We start from the raw sequence: 15,631 nt of genomic DNA on the forward strand, positions 1-15,631 counted from the left end.
CGATAGGAGTGGACAGAGAGGGGGGCCGGGGGCAGGGCACGGCGATAGGAGTGGGCAGAGAGGGGGGCCGGGCGCGGGGGCAGGGCACGGCCGATAGGAGTGGGCAGAGAGGGGGGCCGGGCGCGGGGGCAGGGCACGGCCGATAGGAGTGGGCAAGAGAGGGGGGCCGGGCCCGGGGGCAGGGCGCGGCCGATAGGAGTGGGCAGAGAGGGGGGCCGGGCCCGGGGGCAGGGCGCGGCCGATAGGAGTGGGCAGAGAGGGGGGCCGGGCGCGGGGGCAGGGCGCGGCCGATAGGAGGGGGCAGAGAGGGGGGCCGGGCGCGGGGGCAGGGCGCGGCCGATAGGAGGGGGCAGAGAGGGGGGCCGGGCGCGGGGTCAGGGCGCGGCCGATAGGAGTGGGCAGAGAGGGGGGCCGGGCGCGGGGGCAGGGCGCGGCCGATAGGAGTGGGCAGAGAGGGGGGCCGGGCGCGGGGGCAGGGCGCGGCCGATAGGAGTGGGCAGAGAGGGGGGCCGGGCGCGGGGGCAGGGCCCGGCCGATAGGAGTGGGCAGAGAGGGGGGCCGGGCGCGGGGGCAGGGCGCGGCCGATAGGAGTGGGCAGAGAGGGGGGCCGGGCGCGGGGGCAGGGCGCGGCCGATAGGAGTGGGCAGAGAGGGGGGCCGGGCCCGGGGGCAGGGCCCGGCCGATAGGGGTGGGCAGAGAGGGGGGCCGGGCGCGGGGGCAGGGCCCGGCCGATAGGAGTGGGCAGAGAGGGGGGGCCGGGCCCGGGGGCAGGGCACGGCCGATAGGAGTGGGCAGAGAGGGGGGCCAAGAGGGGGGCCGGGCCCGGGGGCAGGGCACGGCCGATAGGAGGGGGCAGAGCGGGGGGCCGGGCCCGGGGGCAGGGCACGGCCGATAGGAGTGGGCAGACGGGGGGGCCGTGCCCGGGGGCAGGGCACGGCCGATAGGAGTGGGCAGAGAGGGGGGCCGAGCCCGGGGACAGGGTACGCCAATAGGAGTGGGCAGAGAGGGGGGCCGGGCCCGGGGGCAGGGTACGCCAATAGGAGTGGGCAGAAAGGGGGGCCGGGCCCGGGGGCAGGGCACGGCCGATAGGAGTGGGCAGAGAGGGGGGCCGGGCCCGGGGGCAGGGCCCGGCCGATCGGAGTGGGCAGAGAGGGGGGCCGGGCCCGGGGGCAGGGCACGGCCGATAGGGGTGGGCAGAGAGGGGGGCCGGGCCCGGGGGCAGGGCACGGCCGATAGGAGTGGACAGAGAGGGGGGCCGGGGGCAGGGCACGGCGATAGGAGTGGGCAGAGAGGGGGGCCGGGCGCGGGGGCAGGGCATGGCCGATAGGAGTGGGCAGAGAGGGGGGCCGGGCGCGGGGGCAGGGCACGGCCGATAGGAGTGGGCAGAGAGGGGGGCCGGGCGCGGGGGCAGGGCACGGCCGATAGGAGTGGGCAGAGAGGGGGGCCGGGCGCGGGGGCAGGGCACGGCCGATAGGAGTGGGCAGAGAGGGGGGCCGGGCCCGGGGGCAGGGCGCGGCCGATAGGGGTGGGCAGAGAGGGGGGCCGGGCCCGGGGGCAGGGCGCGGCCGATAGGAGTGGGCAGAGAGGGGGGCCGGGCCCGGGGGCAGGGCGCGGCCGATAGGAGTGGGCAGAGAGGGGGGCCGGGCCCGGGGGCAGGGCGCGGCCGATAGGAGTGGGCAGAGAGGGTGGCCGGGCCCGGGGACAGGGCACGGCCGATAGGAGTGGGCAGAGAGGGGGGCCGGGCCCGGGGGCAGGGCGCGGCCGATAGGGGTGGGCAGAGAGGGGGGCCGGGCCCGGGGGCAGGGCGCGGCCGATAGGGGTGGGCAGAGAGGGGGGCCGGGCCCGGGGGCAGGGCGCGGCCGATAGGGGTGGGCAGAGAGGGGGGCCGGGCCCGGGGGCAGGGCGCGGCCGATAGGGGTGGGCAGAGGGGTGGGTTGGTGGCTTTTCCAAATCCCTGTGTGCTGCTTTCTGCTCCTCACTCCGGCTGGTCTGTGCCAGTCTCTCCGCTGGCCTGCCCCTCTCTGGGAGACTGGCGTGTGTCCAGGCGCCAGGTGCTGGGGTGCCCCTGGAGCGTGCTGTCCGGTGCAGCTGGTTGGCACCTGCACCCGGGCCCGGCATGCCATGCTGCGTGGGCACTGGATGCCAGGCTGTACCCACCGGCACCGCATAGGGGTCCCCCTGCCATGTGCGGCAGCTCGGCGACCCAGGGTCTTGTGGCTGGCTCTCCCCATGGGGGCCCGGGAGATTTGGTTTGCACGCCGGAGGGGGGGTCGGGGGTGGCATGTGTGTGCCAGGCTGCGGTGGCATGTGAGAGTTCTGCCGTTACTAGGAGACAGGGGGAGGGGGCGGGCCTCGGCCTGACCCCAATATCGCTGGTAATCAAGGATGACAGGGAGGTGACAGGCGGCTGGAGTGCAGCCAGGGCAACTGGCTGGCTCAGCGCCGGGGAAGGGGGATGGGGCCGGTGCCCACCAGGGCCCTGGTTCCAGTTCACACCTGATGCCCGGGCAAGGTGCCATTGAGTCTCGCTTCGTGTGGCAGTGTTAGCGTGTGTGTGTGCAAGCTGCTGCCCCTCACTCCCGACCTGCAGCCCCTGCTAGCCCAGCCCTGGCCTGCCCCCAGCTCTGCCAGTGCCCCTCACTCCCGACCCGCAGCCCCCGTTCCATCCCTGGATGGCACATGCCCGTCTCCATTTCATCTCATGTCCCAGCACCACCAGCTCGGCTCTGATCCCAGCCTCTTTTCCTGGCGCTGCTGTCGGAGGCCCGAGGGCACCTGGAGGGCAGTGGGAGCGGATCGGGGGGAGCAGCGTGGGCTGGAAGGCAGAGCTTTGGGGCAGGGGTGAGGAGCTCCCCTGGCTGCTCCTCCCTGAGCGCTAAGGGGGCTTCCCCTGCTCTCCCGGCCCCGCTAGACGAGAAGCCCGATGAGAAGTGGATCCTGTTTGACGGGCCGGTGGACACCCTGTGGATCGAGAGCATGAACTCGGTCATGGACGACAACAAAGTCTTGACCCTGATCAACGGGGAGCGGATCTCCATGCCCGAGCAGGCAAGTCCCCCCGGGGCTGCTCTGACCACCTGGGCTGGGGCCAGGAAGGCAGCGGGCCGCCCAGACTGATCCTGTCCCTTCTCTAGGTCTCGCTGCTCTTCGAGGTGGAGAACCTAGCGGTGGCCTCGCCCGCCACCGTCTCCCGCTGCGGGATGGTTTACACGGACTACAGCGACCTGGGCTGGAAACCCTACGTCCACTCCTGGATCGAGAAGCGCCCCAAGGTGCTCGGGAGTGCGGGGAGAATGAGGCAGGGACTCAGCAGTGGGCGCTCTCTTGGTCGTCAGTGCCCAATGCAGCGCTAGGGGGCGCTGTGCTGCAGGGAGCGGGGCTGGGGGCTTTTCCAGGGCAGTCGGTGCTGCAAGGAGGAGGGGCGGTGGATTTGGGCTGAGGGGCACTGGCAGAGCCGGGCGTGTGAGCCCAGTGCTGGAGCTGCAGGTTGGGAGTGAGGGGCACTGGCAGAGCTGGGGGGAGCCCAGGGCTTGAACTGGGGGAGGGGCTGCAGGTCGGGAGTGGGGGGCACCAGCTGAGCCGTGGTGGGGAGCCCAGGAGTGGAATAGCCCAAACCAGCCTGCGAGCCTCCGTGGATGTGGCGGGAGCCCGTGTGGGAGCTTTGCTCTGGGTCCCTCCCTCCGCAGGGGGAGGCGGAAGCTCTGCAGCGAATGTTTGACAAGTTCATCAACAAGACGCTGACCTTCAAGAAGGAGAACTGCGAGGAGCTGGTCCCCATCCCCGAGTACAGCGGGATCGTGTCGCTCTGCAAGCTCTTCTCTGCTCTGGCCACCCCAGAGAACGGGGTAAGTAGCAGACTGGAACCCACCCTCACACTCCCAGTGGCTGCCTTTCCTTCCGCCTGTCGCTACCATCGCTCGGAGCAGGGGGCTTTCGTACGCTGGCTGGGCTCCTTTGCACCCATGGTACCCATGTGTCGGGGCATGGTAATCAGCACGAGCGCTATTCCTTGACTGTGATCCCACTGTTGTAAACCAGGAGTGATTCCACTTAAGTCAGCAGAGGGACCCTGCTGTGGGGAACTGGGAAGCCGACCCTTCAGGATCCAGAGCAGGAGTTTCTGTACCAGAGTTTGGTTTAAGAATCGTCCCTAGTAGCTAGCGCTCTGGCACCCCCTTGTTTCTCAGCCTCTCCGTGTTCTCGTCACCCCTTACGGCCACGGCACCATTGGCCAGCAAAGCCTCTTGACCTTGGAGGATACACAAGTACCAAGTAGGGAGAGAAGAAATAAAGACTGATTCACTGGGTCCTGGTCATTTGAACTCAGAGTTTAAAGGTTCTGGGTGTGTCAACCTACAGCTCACCCATCCTGGCTCCTGACGTACAGGGTATGCCAACCTAGAACCCTCCCATTTTGCAGCCTGATGTTCTGGGTACGTCAGCCTAGAACGCTCCCATGGTGCAGCCTGATGTTCTAAGTGCATCAACATGGAATACTTAGAAGATTAGGGTTGGAAGAGACCTCAGGAGGTCATCTAGTCCAACCTCCTGCTCAAAGCAGGACCAACACCAAATTCTTGCCGTGTCACCCTATGTTCCATGTGTGTCAGTGCGTGTTTATGGGGAATGCTCTGGTAGCCTGCGGTAAGGTTAGAAAGCCAGCTCAGTGCCGGGTTCCCGTCTCTTGCTCTCCAGGTGAACCCAGCAGATGGAGACAACTACACCACGGTGGTGGAAATGTACTTCGTCTTCAGCATGATCTGGTCCGTGTGCGCGGCGGTGGACGAGGAGGGCAGGAAGAAGATTGACAGCTACCTGCGAGAGATGGAAGGCTCCTTCCCTAACAAGGTCCCTGGGCATGAGGGAGCCCAGAGGAATGGTGGTGCTGTGACCAGAGCAGAGCCAAGAGAGTGATGGGGGGGGGTGTGGAATGGCCAATAGGGGAAGGGAAGAGGGACAGCGCTTGCCGGGGTGAGCAGCTCCAGTCATTTCCTCCCTTTCCTGCCCCGCTTCCATCTCTCTTACCGGCATTGACACCTCAATCCCCCCCGTAGTCCCCAGCTCTAAGGCGCTGCTGAGCCCAGAGCCTGATCCCCTTGGTGGCTGCGAGCTGGGCACTCCCAGGGCCAGGCCCCTCACATGCTCTCCCTGCTCTCTGCAGGACACCGTTTACGAGTATTTTGTCGACCCCAAGAGGAAGAACTGGGCCTCGTTTGAGGACAAGCTGCCCAAAATGTGGAGGTACCCAGCCAAGTGAGTAACTGGTCGCTGGGGGCCGAGACGGGGGGCTGGGCTGGGCTCTCATCCTACGTCCCGGGGCCTCAGCTGGAGTATGAGCGGGAGAAGTGGGGGTCCTAACCTTGTGGGGAGAAGTGCACACTCTGGGGATCTCCTACAAAAGATCGATTTTAAGTGATTCTAAGGGATAGCAAACAGATCAAGGCAGATTACCTACCAAACTAAGCTTAATATACTACATAGATCGGATCTGAATAGCAGATCCTCACCCTCAGTGATGATACAGGCTGGCTGCAGATCCTTAAGGGAGAAGCCACACTTGCTTCCTGCTTGGAATCCCCAGGTGTTCCATTCACAGGCTAAAAATCCCTTTAGCCTGGGTCCAGCACTTCCCTCCGGTCAGTCTTTGCTCCGCAGGTGTTTCCAGGAGTCTTGGGTGGCGTGCGAAGAACCCCGGTTGATGTCACTCCCTCCCTTATGTAACTTTTGCCTAAGGCAGGAGCCCTTTGTTTCAAAGCTTGGTTCCCAGACTGGTCTGTGGAAAATTACTGACATCCCAAGATGGAGTCTAGAGACATGTGGTCACATCACATGTCTTTGTAGAGTCATACCAGCCATCATAGAATCGTAGGGCTGGAAGGGACCTCGAGAGGTCCTCTAGTCCAGTCCCCTGCCCTCATGGCAGGACTAGACCATCTAGACCATCCCTGACGGGTTTGTCCAACCTGCTTTTAAAAACCTCCAACGCTGGAGATCCCACAACCTCCCTGGGCAATTTATTCCTGTGCTTAACCATCCTGACAGGACGTTTTTCCCAATGTCCAACCTAAACCGCCCTGGCTGCAATTTAAGCCCACTGCTTCTTGTCCTATCCTCAGAGGTTAAGAAGAACAATTTTTCTCCCTCCTCCTTGTAACAACCTTTTCTGTACTTGAAAATTGCGATCACGTCCCCTCTCAGTCTTCTCTTCTCCAGACTAAACAAACCCAATTTTTTCAGTCTTCCCTCAGTAGACCTTTCATAATTTTTGTTGCTTTTCTCTGGACTTTCCAATTTGTCCACCTCTGTCCTGGAATGTGGCACCCAGAACTGGACGCGATACTCCAGCTGAGGCCATATCAGTGCGGAAGAATTACTTCTCGTGTCTGGCTTACGACGCTCCTGCTAATACAGCCCAGAATGATGATCATTTTTTTTTTTGCAACAGGGTTACTCTGTTGACTCATATTTAGCTTGTGGTCCACTCTGACCCCTAGATCCCTTTCCACAGTTCTCCTTCCTAGGCAGTCATTTCGCATTGTGTGTGTGTGTGTGTGTACCTGATTGTTCCTTCTATTTTGCATTTATCCTTACTGAATTTCATCCAGCTGACGTCAGTCCATTTCTCCAGTTTGTCGAAATCATTTTGAATTTTAATCCTACCCTCCAAAGCACTTGCAACCCCTCTCATTTTGGTATCGTCCGCAAACTTTATAAGTGTACTCTCTATGCCATTATCTAAATCATTGATGAAGATATTGAACAGAACCGGACCTAGAACCGATCCCTGCGGGACCCCACTCGTTATGCCCTTCCAGGACAACTGTGAACCGCTGATAACTACTCTCTGGGAACAAAAAGAAAAGGAGTACTTGTGGCACCTTAGAGACTAACAAATTTATTTGAGCATAAGCTTCGAACCAGTTATGCACCCGTCTTGTAGTAGCTCCGTCTAGGTTGCATTTCCCTAGTTTGTTTATGAGATAGTCATGTGAGACAGTATCAAAAGTCTTTCTAAAGTCAAGATATACCACGTCTACTGCTTCCCCCCGTCCACAGGCTGTTTGGAGCGTTCATAGAATCATAGAAGATTAGGGTTGGAAGAGACCTCAGGAGGTGTCTAGTCCAACCCCTTGCTCAAAGCAGGACCAAACCCAACTAAATCATCCCAGCCAGGGCTTTGTCTAAGGATGGAGATTCCACCACCTCCCTGGGGAACCCATTCCAGTGCTTCACCATCCTCTTAGTGAAATAGTGTTTCCTAATATCCAACCTAGACCTCCCCCACTGCAATGTGAGATCATTGCTCCTTGTTCTGTCATCTGCCACTGCTGAGAACAGCCGAGCTCCATCCTCTTTGGGACCCCCCTTCAGGTAGTTGAAGGCTGCTATCAAATCCCCCCTCCCTCTTCTCTTCCGTAGACTAAACATCCCAGTTCCCTCAGCCGCTTCTCGTCTAAGTCATGTGCCCCAGCCCCGTGAACACTTTAATTGCCCTCCGCTGGACTCTCTCCAATTTATCCACATCCCTTCTGTAGTGGGGGCCCCAAAACTGAACACAATACTCCAGATGTATACTCCTAATGGGGGGAGGGATAGCTCAGTGGTTTGAGCATTAGCCTGCTAAACCCAGGGTTGTCAGTTCAATCTTCAAGGGGGCCATTTAGGGTTCTGGGGCAAAATTGGGGATTGGGCCTGCTTTGAGTAGGGGATTGGACTAGAAGACCTCCTGAGGTCCCTTCCAACTCTGATATTCTATGAATCCATTGATTTGGGTCTGTGTTCATTCACGGGGAGGGATAGCTCAGTGGTTTGAGCATTGGCCTGCTAAACCCAGGGTTGTGAGTTCAATCCTTCATAGAATCATAGAATATCAGGGTTGGAAGGGACCTCAGGAGGTCATCTAGTCCAACCCCCTGCTCAAAGCAGGACCAATCCCCAATTAAATCATCCCAGCCAGGGCTTTGTCAAGCCTGACCTTAAAAACTTCTAAGGAAGGAGATTCTACCACCACCCTAGGTAGCGCATTCCAGTGTTTCACCACCCTCTTAGTGAAAAAGTTTTTCCTAATATCCAACCTAAACCTCCCCCATTGCAACTTGAGACCATTACTCCTTGTCCTGTCCTCTTCTACCACTGAGAATAGTCTAGAACCATCCTCTTTGGAACCACCTCTCAGGTAGCTGAAAGCAGCTATCAAATCCCCCCTCATTCTACTCTTCTGCAGACTAAACAATCCCAGTTCCCTCAGCCTCTCCTCATACGTCATGTGTTCCAGACCCCTAATCATTTTTGTTGCCCTTCGCTGGACTCTCTCCAATTTATCCACATCCTTCTTGTAGTGCGGGGCCCAAAACTGGACACAGTACTCCAGATGAGGCCTCACCAGTGTCGAATAGAGGGGAACGATCACGTCCCTCGATCTGCTCGCTATGCCCCTACTTATACATCCCAAAATGCCATTGGCCTTCTTGGCAACAAGGGCACACGGTTGACTCATATCCAGCTTCTCGTCCACTGTCACCCCTAGGTCCTTTTCCGCAGAACTGCTGCCTAGCCATTCGGTCCCTAGTCTGTAGCGGTGCATTGGGTTCTTCCGTCCTAAGTGCAGGACCCTGCACTTATCCTTGTTGAACCTCATCCGCTTTCTTTTGGCCCAATCCTCCAATTTGTCTAGGTCCCTCTGTATCCTATCCCTGCCCTCCAGCTTATCTACCACTCCTCCCAGTTTAGTATCATCCGCAAATTTGCTGAGAGTGCAATCCACACCATCCTCCAGATCATTTTTGAAGATATTGAACAAAACCGGCCCTAGGACCGACCCTTGGGGCACTCCACTTGATACCGGCTGCCAACTAGACATGGAGCCATTGATCACTACCTGTTGAGCCCGACAATCTAGCCAACTTTCTACCCACCTTATAGTGCATTCATCCAGCCCATACTTCTTTAACTTGCTGACAAGAATACTGTGGGAGACCGTGTCAAAAGCTTTGTTAAAGTCAAGAAACAATACATCCACTGCTTTCCCTTCATCCACAGAACCAGTAATCTCATCATAGAAGGCGATTAGATTAGTCAGGCATGACCTTCCCTTGGTGAATCCATGCTGACTGTTCCTGATCACTTTCCTCTCATGTAAGTGCTTCAGAATTGATTCCTTGAGGACCTGCTCCATGATTTTTCCGGGGACTGAGGTGAGACTGACTGGCCTGTAGTTCCCAGGATCCTCCTCCTTCCCTTTTTTAAAGATGGGTACTACATTAGCCTTTTTCCAGTCATCCGGGACTTCCCCCGTTCGCCATGAGTTTTCAAAGATAATGGCCAATGGCTCTGCAATCACAGCCGCCAACTCCTTTAGCACTCTCGGATGCAACGCATCCGGCCCCATGGACTTGTGCACGTCCAGCTTTTCTAAATAGTCTCTAACCACCTCTTTCTCCACAGAGGGCTGGCCACCTACTCCCCATGCTGTGATGCCCAGCGCAACAGTCTGGGAGCTGACCTTATTCGTGAAGACAGAGGCAAAAAAAGCATTGAGTACATTAGCTTTTTCCACATCCTCTGTCACTAGGTTGCCTCCCTCATTCAGTAAGGGGCCCACACTTTCCTTGGCTTTCTTCTTGTAGCCAACATACCTGAAGAAACCCTTCTTGTTAATCTTAACATCTCTTGCTAGCTGCAGCTCCAGGTGTGATTTGGCCCTCCTGATATCTTTCCTACATGCCCGAGCAATATTTTTATACTCTTCCCTGGTCATTTGTCCAATCTTCCACTTCTTGTAAGCTTCTTTTTTATGTTTAAGATCCGCAAGGATTTCACCGTTAAGCCAAGCTGGTCGCCTGCCATATTTACTATTCTTTCGACACATTGGGATGGTTTGTCCCTGTAACCTCAATAGGGATTCCTTGAAATACAGCCAGCTGTCTTGGACTCCTTTCCCCTTCATGTTAGTCCCCCAGGGGATCCTACTCATCCGTTCCCTGAGGAAGTCGAAGTCTGCTTTCCTGAAGTCCAGGGTCCGTATTCTGCTGCTCACCTTTCTTCCCTGTGTCAGGATCCTGAACTCAACCAACTCATCAACTGCCTCCCAGAGTCCCATCCACTTTTGCTTCCCCCACTAATTCTTCCCGGTTTGTGAGCAGCAGGTCAAGAAAAGCTCCCACCCCAGTTGGCTCCTCTAGCACTTGCACCAGGAAATTGTCCCCTACATTTTCCAAAAAACCTCCTGGATTGTCTATGCACCGCTGTATTGCTCTCCCAGCAGATATCAGGAAGATTAAAGTCGCCCATGAGAACCAGGGCGTGCGATCTAGTAGCTTCTGCGAGTTGCCGGAAGAAAGCCTCGTCCACCTCATCCCCCTGGTCCGGCGGTCTATAGCAGACTCCCACCACGACATCACCCTTGTTGCTCACACTTCTAAACTTAATCCAGAGACTCTCAGGTTTTTCTGCAGTTTCGTACCGGAGCTCTGAGCAGTCATACTGCTCCCTTACATACAGTGCTACTCCCCCACCTTTTCTGCCCTGCCTGTCCTTCCTGAACAGTTTATAACCATCCATGACAGTACTCCAGTCATGTGAGTTATCCCACCAAGTCTCTGTTATTCCAATCACGTCATAATTCCTTGACATCACCGGGACCTTCAGTTCTCCCTGCTTGTTTCCAAGGCTTTGTGCATTCGTATATAGGCACTTGAGATAACCTGCTGATCGCCCCCCATTCTCAGTATGAGGTAGGAGCCCTCCCCTCACAGACGTTCCTGCCTGTGCTTCCTCCCGTTATCCCGCTTTCCCACTTACCTCAGGGATTTGGTCTCCTTCCCCCGGTGAACCTAGTTTAAAGCCCTCCTGCTTGTTTCCAAGGCTTTGTGCATTTGTATATAGGCACTTGAGATAACCTGCTGATCGCCCCCCATTCTCAGTATGAGGGGGCCATTTAGGGATCTGGGGCAAAAATTGGGGATTAGTCCTGTTTTGAGGAGGGGGTTGGACTAGATACCTCCTGAGGTCCCTTCCAACCCTGATATTCTATGATTCTATGGCACCACCCACCCGCCTGCCCTCAGCCTGGCACTCCTCTCCTGCCACCTCCCCAGCTCCCTCCCCCTGCCCATGGCTGGTGCTTGCCCACCCAGCCCCCTCCCTTTCACGGCTCCCTACCCCTGCCCGTGGCTGGTACCTGGCCCCTCCCTTCCCCAGATCATAGACTCATCGAAGATCAGGGTTGGAAGGGATCTCAGGAGGTGCCTAGTCCAACCCCCTGCTCAAAGCAGGACCAACCCCAACTAAATCATCCCAGCCAGGGCTTTGTCAAGCCGGGCCTTAAAAGCCTCTAAGGATGGAGATTCCACCACCTCCCTAGGGAGCCCATTCCAGTGCTTCCCCATCCTCCTCGTGAAATAATGTTTCCGAATATCCAACCTAGACCTCCCCCACTGCAACTTCAGACCATTGCTCCTTGTTCTGTCATCTGCCACCACTGAGAAGAGCCGAGCTCCATCCTCTTTGGGACCCCCCTTCAGGTAGCTGAAGGCTGCGATCAAATCCCCCCTCGCTCTTCTCTTCCGCAGACTAAACAATCCCAGTTCCCTCAGCCTCTCCTCATAAGTCATGTGTTCCAGACCCCTAATCATTTTCGTTGCCCTCCGCTGGACTCTCTCCAATTTGCCACATCCTTTCTGTAGTGGGGGGACCAAAACTGGAAGCAATACTCCAGGTGTAGCCTCATCAGTGCCGAACAGAGGGGAATAATCACTTCCCTCAATCTGCTGGCCATGCTCCTACTAATACAGCCCAAAATGCCATTGGCTTTCTTGGCAACAAGGGCACACTGTTGACTCCTAGCCAGCTTCTCCTCCACTGTAACCCCAGGTCCTTTTCTGCAGAACTGCTACTGAGCCAGTCGGTCCCCAGCCTGTAGCAATGCATGGGATTCTTCTGTCCTAAGTGCAGGACTCTGCACTTGTCCTTGTTGAAACCTTATCACATTTCTTTTCACCCAATCCCCCAATTTGTCTAGGTCACTCTGTATCCTATCCCTACCCTCCAGCATATCTACCTCTCCCCCCAGCTTAGTGTCATCCGTGAACTTGCTGAGGGTGCAATTAATCCCATCATCCAGATCATTAATGAAGATGTTGAACAAAATCAGCTCCAGGACTGACCCCTGGGGCACTCCACTTGATACCGGCTGCCAACTAGACATGGAGCCATTGATCACTACCCCTTGAGCATGATGATCTAGCCAGCTTTCTATCCACTTTATAGTGCTCACAGGAAGAGAGTTAAGCTTCTCCTAAGGCCTATTGTTTTCCTAATGGCCCTTTCCCCACCCACTGTCTAGAGTGAAAGCATCTTGGCTAGTGGGCATTCCCCAGGTGTACCTACCCTGGAAATGCGGAGACATTGTCAATATTCATAACTTCAGATACGAAAATGCTACATGCCTGCAAATAGGATAATCCTATTCAGCAAATCATCACCTTTCCAGTGACACCTCACATGACTTATTTTGCATGAAATACATCATAACTATGTAATCATATCACAGTGAAGAACACGGGCTGCAGTGTCACCGGGGTGGGATACAGGGCTGGATGGGCCCATTGGCCTGATCCAGGGGACGGGATATGGGGCTGGATGGGCCCGTTGCTCTGATCCAGCACCATGGTCCTCTCGGGCTGACCCCCATCTGTCCCCATCTTCCCAGCGCCCCCTTCTATAAGATCATCGTCCCCACGGTGGACACGGTGCGCTACAACTATCTGGTGAATGCTCTGGTATCCAATCAGAACCCGGTGCTGCTCGTGGGCCCGGTCGGCACCGGGAAGACCTCCATTGCCCAGAGCGTGCTGCAGTCCCTGGACAACACCAAGTGGGCCGTGCTGACCATCAACATGTCGGCGCAGGTAACGGGCCACGGAGATCCCCCGGTGCCCCGGGCCAGGGGAGCAGGGCCACGGAGATCCCCCGGTGCCCCGGGCCAGGGGAGCAGGGCCACGGAGATCCCCCGGTGCCCCGGGCCAGGGGAGCAGGGCCACGGAGATCCCCTGGGCCAGGGGAGCAGGGCCACGGAGATCCCCCGGTGCCCCGGGCCAGGGGAGCAGGGCCACGGAGATCCCCCGGTGCCCCGGGCCAGGGGAGCAGGGCCACGGAGATCCCCCGGTGCCCCGGGCCAGGGGAGCAGGGCCACGGAGATCCCCTGGGCCAGGGGAGCAGGGCCACGGAGATCCCCCGGTGCCGGCCAGGGGAGCAGGGCCACGGAGATCCCCCGGTGCCCCGGGCCAGGGGAGCAGGGCCACGGAGATCCCCCGGTGCCGGCCATGGGAGCAGGGCCACGGAGATCCCCCGGTGCCCCGGGCCAGGGGAGCAGGGCCACGGAGATCCCCCGGGCCAAGGTGATGGAGCCATGCAGTGGCACTGCCCCCTTGCGGGAGGGAAGTATCCTCATCCCTTTATACGCAGGGGAATCAGTGGCAAATGTGCGGGGGAAGGGACTTAGCTCTGGTCAAAGGTGAGTTAGAGCAAAGCCAGGGAGAGAATCTGGGAGTCCGGGCTCCCAGCCATAACCCACCGGCCCCCACTCCCCTCCCAGAGCTGGGGAGAGAACCCAGGAGTCCTGGATCCCAGCCCCCCCCCGCTCTAACCCACCAGCCCCCACTCCCCTCCCAGAGCTGGGGAGAGAACCCAGGAGTCCTGGTTCCCAGCCCCCCCGCTCTAACCGTAAACCGCACTCCCCTGCCAGAGCGGATGGGTGCCAGGCAGTTGCTGGTGGGTGGGTGGGTGCCGGGCAGTCACTGGCTGGCAGGGGGAGGCTGGGCGGGTGCGGGGTGGTCGTTGGCGGCTGGGTGGGTGCCGGGTAGTCACTGGCTGGCAGGGGGAGGCTGGGCGGGTGCGGGGCAGTTGCTGGTGGGTGGGTGGGTGCCGGGCAGTCACTGGCTGGCAGGGGGAGGCTGGGCGGGTGCGGGGCAGTTGTTGGCAGCTGGGTGGGTGCCGGGTAGTCACTGGCTGGCAGGAGGAGGCTGGGCGGGTGCGGGGCAGTTGCTGGTGGGTGGGTGGGTGCCGGGTAGTCACTGGCTGGCAGGGGGAGGCTGGGTGGGTGCGGGGCGGTCATTGGCAGCTGGGTGGGTGCCGGGTAGTCACTGGCTGGCAGGGGGAGGCTGGGCGGGTGCGGGGCGGTCGTTGACGGCTGGGTGGGTGCCGGGTAGTCACTGGCTGGCAGGGGGAGGCTGGGTGGGTGCGGGGCGGTCGTTGGCGGCTGGGCGGGCACCGGGCAGTCACTGGCTGGCAGGGGGAGGCTGGGTGGGTGCGGGGCGGTCGTTGGCGGCTGGGCGGGCACCGGGCAGTCACTGGCTGGCAGGGGGAGGCTGGGCGGGTGCGGGGCAGTCGTTGGCAGCTGGGTGGGTGCCGGGTAGTCACTGGCTGGCAGGGGGAGGCTGGGCGGGTGCGGGGCAGTTGTTGGCAGCTGGGTGGGTGCCGGGTAGTCACTGGCTGGCAGGGGGAGGCTGGGCGGGTGCGGGGCAGTCGTTGGCAGCTGGGTGGGTGCCGGGTAGTCACTGGCTGGCAGGGGGAGGCTGGGTGGGTGCAGGGCGGTTATTGGCAGCTGGGTGGGTGCCGGGTAGTCACTGGCTGGCAGGGGGAGGCTGGGCGGGTGCGGGGCAGTCGTTGGCAGCTGGGTGGGTGCCGGGTAGTCACTGGCTGGCAGGGGGAGGCTGGGCGGGTGCGGGGCAGTTGTTGGCAGCTGGGTGGGTGCCGGGTAGTCACTGGCTGGCAGGGGGAGGCTGGGCGGGTGCGGGGCAGTTGTTGGCAGCTGGGTGGGTGCCGGGTAGTCACTGGCTGGCAGGGGGAGGCTGGGCGGGTGCGGGGCAGTCGTTGGCAGCTGGGTGGGTGCCGGGTAGTCACTGGCTGGCAGGGGGAGGCTGGGTGGGTGCAGGGCGGTCATTGGCAGCTGGGTGGGTGCCGGGTAGTCACTGGCTGGCAGGGGGAGGCTGGGCGGGTGCGGGGCAGTCGTTGGCAGCTGGGTGGGTGCCGGGTAGTCACTGGCTGGCAGGGGGAGGCTGGGCGGGTGCGGGGCAGTTGTTGGCAGCTGGGTGGGTGCCGGGTAGTCACTGGCTGGCAGGGGGAGGCTGGGCGGGTGCGGGGCAGTTGTTGGCAGCTGGGTGGGTGCCGGGTAGTCACTGGCTGGCAGGGGGAGGCTGGGCGGGTGCGGGGCGGTCGTTGGCAGCTGGGTGGGTGCCGGGTAGTCACTGGCTGGCAGGGGGAGGCTGGGCGGGTGCGGGGCAGTTGTTGGCAGCTGGGCGGGTGCCGGGTAGTCACTGGCTGGCAGGGGGAGGCTGGGCGGGTGCGGGGCGGTCATTGGCAGCTGGCTGGGTGCCGGGTAGTCACTGGCTGGCAGGGGGAGGCTGGGCGGGTGCGGGGCAGTTGTTGGCAGCTGGGCGGGTGCCGGGTAGTCACTGGCTGGCAGGGGGAGGCTGGGTGGGTGCGGGGCGGTCATTGGCGGCTGGGTGGGTGCCGGGTAGTCACTGGCTGGCAGGGGGAGGCTGGGCGGGTGAGGGGCGGTCGTTGACGGCTGGGTGGGTGCCGGGTAGTCACTGGCTGGCAGGGGGAGGCTGGGCGGGTGAGGGGCGGTCGT

At 60.2% G+C, this 15,631-nt stretch overlaps 1 protein-coding gene across 3 annotated transcripts in view; it reads left to right on the forward strand.

Annotated features, from left to right (window-relative positions):
* Positions 1-15,631, forward strand: part of DNAH2 (dynein axonemal heavy chain 2) — a 125,175-nt gene that overhangs the window by 65,151 nt on the left and 44,393 nt on the right. For all 3 annotated transcript variants that reach the window (XM_037887273.2, XM_043537131.1, XM_043537132.1), the window contains 6 exons: positions 2,912-3,048; positions 3,135-3,272; positions 3,687-3,845; positions 4,696-4,848; positions 5,162-5,253; positions 12,710-12,908. In XM_037887273.2, coding sequence (XP_037743201.1) covers positions 2,912-3,048; positions 3,135-3,272; positions 3,687-3,845; positions 4,696-4,848; positions 5,162-5,253; positions 12,710-12,908 — 878 coding nt within the window. The remainder of the gene's footprint in view (positions 1-2,911; positions 3,049-3,134; positions 3,273-3,686; positions 3,846-4,695; positions 4,849-5,161; positions 5,254-12,709; positions 12,909-15,631) is intronic.

Source organism: Chelonia mydas, chromosome 28 (assembly GCF_015237465.2).
Source record: "Chelonia mydas isolate rCheMyd1 chromosome 28, rCheMyd1.pri.v2, whole genome shotgun sequence".
Classification (NCBI taxonomy): domain Eukaryota; kingdom Metazoa; phylum Chordata; order Testudines; family Cheloniidae; genus Chelonia; species Chelonia mydas.